Genomic DNA, 7,222 nt, shown 5'->3' on the forward strand with positions numbered 1-7,222 from the left:
AGGAGAAATCACGGCGATCCAACAACAAGCTCCGAGCACTTCGTTTCGTGCTAAATGTTACGATTAAGTAACGCTGCCTGTCTTCAGAGACACTTTGCTCCGACAAACAGTAAAGACATCGCCGCTATGTGTAGATAAATGACGCTTTCAGCAAGGAGCCCATCATCATCACTACCATCATCATTTTAATCAACAGCAGCAAGCCACCCACGCATGCGCAATTGCAAAACACAGCAGCAGCAAAGTAAAAGTTGCAGTCCGATTATTCCTTCATATTGCCCATGCAGGTTTATTCCCAGCATCATGTAAGCCAATACTAATAATTAGTGACACACTCAAGCTTCTTTTGGGGGATTTTAAAGCGCCACATTCACGTGTGCTGGTGCAATACCCAAAATGTGACAAAATAATATTAAGGTGCACCGCATTAAGCCACTCAGCGCAATATTAAAGCAGCCAAACCATTCCGAAAAGCGAGTTATAATTGTCATAATTCAGTGATACAAAGAAGCCATGAAAGGATGTTCAAATTCATAAATTATAATTTAATACCAAGAACAAATTTACAGCAGAATGCTCGTTTTACAATAAGCTAACACAAACAAACAAACAAGAATCGTGTTCAACTATTATAAACTTTCACACACACTCACATATATCACTTGCAATTAATTCATAATAATCATCATCGTTAAAAAAAAAAGTATCTATACGTTATCAATACCCTGCAGTCATATATTTTTATATATTTATATAAAAAAGGTGGGTTCATAATTACAATCATGTATCATTCTCTGGTCCATGTGTGTTCAATCAGCAGTGATCCCTTTTTTTGTTGTTGTTGTTTTTAGAATTCATTCACCCACAATTTTTTTTAAGTGGAATTGTGGTGAAGAAAAGCCAGGACAAAAAAGCACCCACGCACACACTCACGCGCACGCACGCACACACTCACACACACACACACACACACTTAACATAAGACCCCCCCTCAAAAAGAAGTTAAAATAACTTCCATTTTTAAAACTGCTCACCCTGTTTTTTTAAAGTCCTAATGATGAACTTTGCTTCTTCGTGTGTGTATGTGTGTGTGTTTCTTTAAATACAAGGGCTAGTGTTGTGAATGCACAGATTATATCTATACAGTCCCAAAAGAAAAGAAGAGAGGAAAAAACATTTACATTTATATAGCAAAGGTAAAATAGGTTAGCGACCTGTGGCCATGCATTCACAGTCTAAATATACATGAAAGCAAATAAAGAAACAAAACATGTTGTAATAATAATAATAATAATAATAATAATATGTATGTACATTTCAAAACAGAACTTCTCAGTGCTACTAGCTAAACTCCATTTTGAAGACAAGAGAGAGAGAGAGAGAAAAAATGGCAACCACAGATTTCATCTTCATCACATATAGCTGGTATAAAAGAAACAAGTTGACCTATATTTACAACAATACTGCCTCACATCGGCGTGGTTCCATGTTCGATTTCGACTCGGGTTTTAAAAATTGTCCACTTTTTTTCTTTTTTTTTGTTGTTGTGGAGAAATCCCATCATGCTTGTCAGGCACTTAATGCTGAAAAAGGGAGGGTTGTTTAGTCATTTAATACTGCTATTAAACACTACATCGGCTTGGCTTTAAACTTGGATGACCCTTGACCCCCACCCCCCTCATAAAGTCCTATGAGTCCTCCTAATAGGGTCGCTTGTGGGTTTCATTCTAAATTAAAGCAGAGGAAGTGACTTTTTAATATTTTTAAATGCTAATTTGGGAAGACCATCATTAAAAAAAATCTCTATTTTAAAATTGTAAGGAGCTCATATTAATTTAAAAAAAAAAGATATTTGCATTAAGTGTAACCCTCCCAGATGGTAGTGGTCATCCAATGAGAACATAAGTGCGCTTGCAGCATTAAGCCTAGATTATAAGTCTATAGTAACTCCTATTGCTGTGGTTTTAATTCTCTTTTTTGTACACATCTGTAGAAAATAACACCACCTGTACTACAGAACAGAAGTCACATATTAAACCGGTTTGGAACCAGGAAAAAAAGGAGGAAAGTACAAAAAAAAAAAAAAAAAAACACACACTATACATTTGGACACAGGACAAGTCATTGACTGAATAAAAAGAAAATTCCCTTATTTTCCCCTCCTTTTTTGTTTTACCCAAATGCACTTAATACTTAAAATTCCTCTTAAGGATGCCCATTTTTTCGTCTTTTTTTTCTTTCATTAAAAAACAACCATGTTCTCAGCCAGGTCAGTCCTTCTTTTTTCACAGTTCATGAAAGCCAGCCCAATGCTTGCTTTTTTCTTCCAATATTCTTTCCACAAAAAAGCAGCTATCAATGTATAGTCTCTCAGCACCCTCCCTCACAACACACACACACACACACCAACACACACGCCATCATCATCATCTTGCAGTGTGTGTGTGTGTGTGTGTTTGTCGCTGTCCTTCCTCTACTGAATGGACATGTAAGGCCAGTTAAAACTGCTCCCCGACAGCAACATATCCCTGATGAGAGTTTCAATGGGTGTTTTACCTACCAAGCGGACGAAAAATAATTGTTCAATGACCGAGGAGGAAACCGTGCGCAGGGAGGGCAAGCGTAGGAGCAACTTGCCAAAGCGGGTGGGCTGGTTGGGATACTGGCTCCTCACATACTCCTCCAGGGCACACTGGGACTTCTCCTGCAAACTTTCCACATGGGCCACATCTGACAGACCACAAGCATCTATAGGGAGGAAGCAAAAACACAAATTAGTAATGATACCAAGTCTCTCACATGGGTGCATGCAATTATTTGACACTGCCTTGACCACTTGGACCTACTCTACTGTTGTTGGCAATAAGATGCCACCATTGTGCTAAAATAATTAAGCCTATCCATGCACTGTGTTGGGAGACTCCCAGGCAAGGGGAGGAGGGGTGGTGTGAGTGGGGGACCTACTAACCTTTAGTGAGCAAAAGATATAGCTTTTTAGGGGGAGGGGGTGAAAAAGCTCCCTCTTTCCCCCTCATAGATGTGCACGCGTGGAGGTGTCATAACTATAACTGTGCATGATGTGCACATTTGTAGAAGAATAAAGAAAAAGGGGGACCTATATCAAGCAAGAATATATATTGATGCTGCTGCATTACTTTTTATATTATTATAATGTTTTTTTTACATTCACAAATGTTACTGTACATATTTTACATTATACAAGTCACAGAATGCAAACTATTTTCTATTTGAGATTTTATGTTTTGCGGCAATGCCTTGAAATGTCAATATGTCAAATGCAAACAACAAGATACAAATGCATTAAAAATATTTACACATATGCAAGGAGAATATTTCTACAGATGAATAAAGTGAAAGCACCTCCATTATGTGCATGATGTCAATTAAAACCTCCCCCCCATCCCCATTATGTGCAATATTGTAGCCTCATTTTTGGTGACTCCCTACCCCCATTTCTTTTCCAGTCCGACCCCCCCTCTCTGCACATCATTTATATCTGTCATTGTCCACAAGATTGATGAATGACAGAAAACCAAGCATCTTCAATATATTATTATTAGTCCTATAATGTTTGAAGATGTGAATGAAGCCATGGTTATGACCGTGAAGGCAACATGGGTGAATGGAAGTTCTCCTTACCTGTGGTGAAGAGCACGATGGCCTTCAAGCAGCTGTACTCGGCCGAGTCGACGTGCAGGGCCTTGAGCTTCTCCACTTGCTCCTGGAAGATCCTAATGTGGTCCATGAAGGCCACCACCCTGTCCGCCGACATGGGCGAGGCATGCAGGCCCGCCGCCGCCAGCAGAGGGGCCACATGCAGGGGCATGGAGCACTGCGCAGCGTTGAGCACAAACAGCTCGCTCCACGTCAGCCTCAGCAGGGCCACCTGGTCGGTGATCTGGAGGTCCGGGAAGAAGGGAATATTCCTGGCCCACTCCACGGCGCTGAAGAGCATCCGGGCCGCCAGTTCGCAAATGTTCTCGATGCCCATGATGTTGTTGGGCTGCATGCACTGGCTGCCATAGCGGGACGTCGGGTAGGGCTCCGCTCGCAACAGCAGCGAGATATATCCCGATAGGTAGGAGTGGCAGTGGAGGGGGTCCCCGTTGGTCAAGGCGAACTGGCCGTGGTGTGGCTGCGTGGGTGGCACCCGTCCCCTTTGCACGGCTGCAGTAAAAAGAGAGACTACAGATATTGAAACCTGAATCCATCAAGCATTGTCAATTATGACACATTGGTCACATATTAGTGAAGGGGATTGAAAATGGCTGCACATGAAAATGGAAGAAACACAAAGACCCTCTAACCTACATAGCAATTCGTCTTCTTTTTTAATCTTTAGCCATACATTGTAGGTCTATTTTTGAACAACATTCCACGCACATATTCAACAAAGGCTCGAGTGGACGTGAGGACGCTCTCTCTTTTTAATCCTACCACCGCCATAACCGTACACAATGCATCACAATAAACGCCATTTAGCTCCATTTTGTTACAAATCCCATGTTCACTGTGACGTTTTGGAGGTTTTAGGTGGAAATATTAGCGATGCATTCGAAGGTTAGGTGGAGGTGGGGAAAAACAAGGTCCAACAGAGCACCGACTCGAGCGTCAGCACAAGGCGGCACCACAGTACGCCTCCGCCGGCTAGCTTGAGAGGGAGCACCCGCTGGATCACACAAAGACACAGGCGTACATGAGTAAGATAAACAAAAAGTCTCAATACCTTCCCGTCTCATGCCGACCTTCAGGCATTTTTTGAGGCGGCAGTACTGACACTGATTGCGGTGGTGCTGGTCGATGGGACAGTTCCGGTTGGCCCGGCATGTGTACGTGAGGTTCCTCCGCACACTGCGCTTGAAGAAGCTCTTGCAGCCCTCGCAGGTGAACTGGCCGTAGTGCTTGCCGCTAGACTTGTCCCCGCATACCACGCACTCGATGTGTTGTGGCTGCTTCTCCGCCTGCTGCGAGCCCTGGTTCCCCGGCGTGGACTGCGCGTTGTTGGGCCCCCCTTGCACCGGGGTCTGCGGGGTCGGAGGGGCGACTTGCGAGGCTGTCAGACCCAGCTGGCCCGGCTGAGCGTTGGCCAGGGTGAGTCCGCCTTGAGTCTGCGAGGAAAGGGCGCCTTGGGTGTCAGCCACGTCGTCCTGGGAGCCTCTCCACACTACCATTGCCATATCTGCCTATCAGTCAACGGGGGGGAAACTTTTTGTCTGCCGTTTTGTCTCTCTTTTTTTCCCTCAGTTGTTTTTTTTCCTCCAAATGTCACCACCGAGACGCCGCGCTCGTTCCACTCCCGAAATGAGTCGACTGGAGCGGGTGGAAGAGGAGGCTGCTTCTCAAGAGCGAGGCCGAGTCGAGGGGGCTCCTACTGCCAGCCATCCAGCACCCCCATCGGAGGGGAAGGTGGGCCGAGTAGCGGAACAAGCAGCATGGAGGGGGGCTCAAGAGAGGAAGGATGGATCTTGCTCCTCTTCACAACAAATGTGGCCAACAGCTCCGGTGCAAGTCTTGAAGAATCACTCTCTCACACACACAAAAATCTCCCTTCTTTTTGAGAGCCTGCAAATGTATTGTTATTATTGGAGATCCCCTCTTTTTCCACAAAAAAGCCGCAAAAAAGATCACAACCTCCTGTTCTTCTTCCCGTGCGGTGTGCAAAAAGAAGCCGAATCAAAGTGATCAAATATGTTAAAAAGGCAAGGAGGTTAGGAAGTGATTGGGTATAGGAGCCCGGCTGGCAGAATGCTTTCTCTGTGATCAGCTCACTGAGCTCTCTATATAGTGAACTTTGACACGACTGCTGCAACTTAGCACACGTTACCATGGCGACGCGCTGCCATATAAGGAAGGCGAGTGTGTTTGACTGGTCAGAGCTCAGGGACCTCCCCCTGCACCTCATTGGCTGATCGGCACTTGTGCTACTTGGTGCCTCGCCAAGAGGAGCAGCCGCGGAGGTCGAGCGAGGGCCGCTGGGTCCTAAAAAGAGACGAATTCTCGGAAGAAGAAGAACGAGGGAAAGAGGGAAAGACTCACACATTTCTTGAAACACATAAAAATTACTCATTACTCTATATTAAATTTTATTTCACAACACTTGATGTAAAGCAGCACAAAGATAAATGCATAATACATGCAATAGGGAAGAAAATAGAGCATTTAGGCAAATAATCCTTAACTTCTTTAAGTGTACAACTCATTTCATAATATTCATTTTATACAGTATATAGGTGTATATACAGGTAGGTATAGAATGAGGTGCAAATACAGCTAATTACACGGGCCTATAACAAAATAAGGTTTTGTCCAAAGAAGCACAAATATGGCAGATAGAGATAGCATGCAAACATTTGCACACATCTGTTATTTTTTGTCAATAAAGTTGATAGTTTTTTTTCTAAACGAGAGGCTATGACCTCCCTCATCACACTTGAACTGAACCTGAAGCACTGTGTGTGCGCGTGTATGTGTGTTATCCTTACTGCATGCATTGTCCCCACAACGCAGTGTCCGGCTGCCCCCTAGCGTATGAAAGTATACTGCATACAATGCAAGCAGAGCCTTTGCTTTCAGTTCGGAGGAATCATTCTTCCAAACGCAGCCTGCTTCAGTCTTTTGCTCCCTTCTGCCTCGATATAACTAAGCAGCGAACCTCTTTTTTTCCCAAATTGTTTAATATAAATTCTCCTGGATCACAAATAGATTAGAGGCGTTCACTGTTTCACAAATTGGATTTACCTGTTTTGTTATTTTTATTATTATTTTTCGACTTTGCAGCGCTTTCCATACTATTTTTGAGTACTTTATTGTTGAACAAATTATACGCTTGTTTGCATGACTTTGTTGGTTGTATTTGCAGATCTTGCACACATCCTATGGAGGATCTGTGAATTTACAAGGGGGGACAAAAACAGCTATTTCGGATGTACCCTCCCTGCAAATGAGGTAAGAATACATTTTTCACACTTTATTAAGCTAAATTAGCAGGAGTGTTTTATGGTTTTTAATTCAAATGCTTCACAGATGAGATAAAATAGTTTCATTAAATGTAAAAATTGTCCTAAATTCCCTTGCATTTTTCTCATTAATTTACCCGCATCATATATAATTCCACAATAATGTATCCATCCATAACTCCATTTAATAGTGATTATGTTCCACAGCACACCTACCAAATGCATACGTTGCTGACGCGTCCGTG

The 7,222-nt window shown here is 43.2% G+C and overlaps 1 protein-coding gene across 2 annotated transcripts; it reads right to left on the minus strand.

Moving 5' to 3' along the window:
- Positions 1-524: 524 nt before the first annotated feature.
- nr2f2 (nuclear receptor subfamily 2, group F, member 2) lies at positions 525-5,837 on the minus strand. Of its 2 annotated transcripts, none has more exons than XM_058075898.2 (3): positions 4,748-5,837; positions 3,661-4,206; positions 525-2,748 (listed from the first exon to the last, which is right to left on the minus strand). In XM_058075898.2, the coding sequence occupies exons 1-3, from the start codon at positions 5,196-5,198 to the stop codon at positions 2,474-2,476; spliced, it is 1,272 nt and encodes a 423-aa protein (XP_057931881.1). In that variant the 5' UTR covers positions 5,199-5,837; the 3' UTR covers positions 525-2,473. The 2 variants fall into 2 exon arrangements, with proteins under 2 accessions (XP_057931881.1, XP_057931882.1); XM_058075899.2 differs by having other exon boundaries at positions 3,661-4,188; positions 4,748-5,834.
- Positions 5,838-7,222: the final 1,385 nt, after the last annotated feature.

This window comes from Doryrhamphus excisus, linkage group LG1, assembly GCF_037039965.1.
Source record: "Doryrhamphus excisus strain RoL-2023G ecotype Guam linkage group LG1, RoL_Dexc_Guam_v1.1, whole genome shotgun sequence".
Taxonomy (NCBI): domain Eukaryota; kingdom Metazoa; phylum Chordata; class Actinopteri; order Syngnathiformes; family Syngnathidae; genus Doryrhamphus; species Doryrhamphus excisus.

Coding starts and splice junctions, on each gene's coding strand:
- nr2f2 (XM_058075898.2), bottom strand. CDS start 5,198: ATGGCAATGGTAGTGTGGAGAGGCTCCCAGGACGACGTGGCTGACACC. Junction 4,207..4,747: donor GGTCGGCATGAGACGGGAAG/GTATTGAGACTT, acceptor CAATATCTGTAG/TCTCTCTTTTTACTGCAGCC. Junction 2,749..3,660: donor CATCGTGCTCTTCACCACAG/GTAAGGAGAACT, acceptor TCCTCCCTATAG/ATGCTTGTGGTCTGTCAGAT.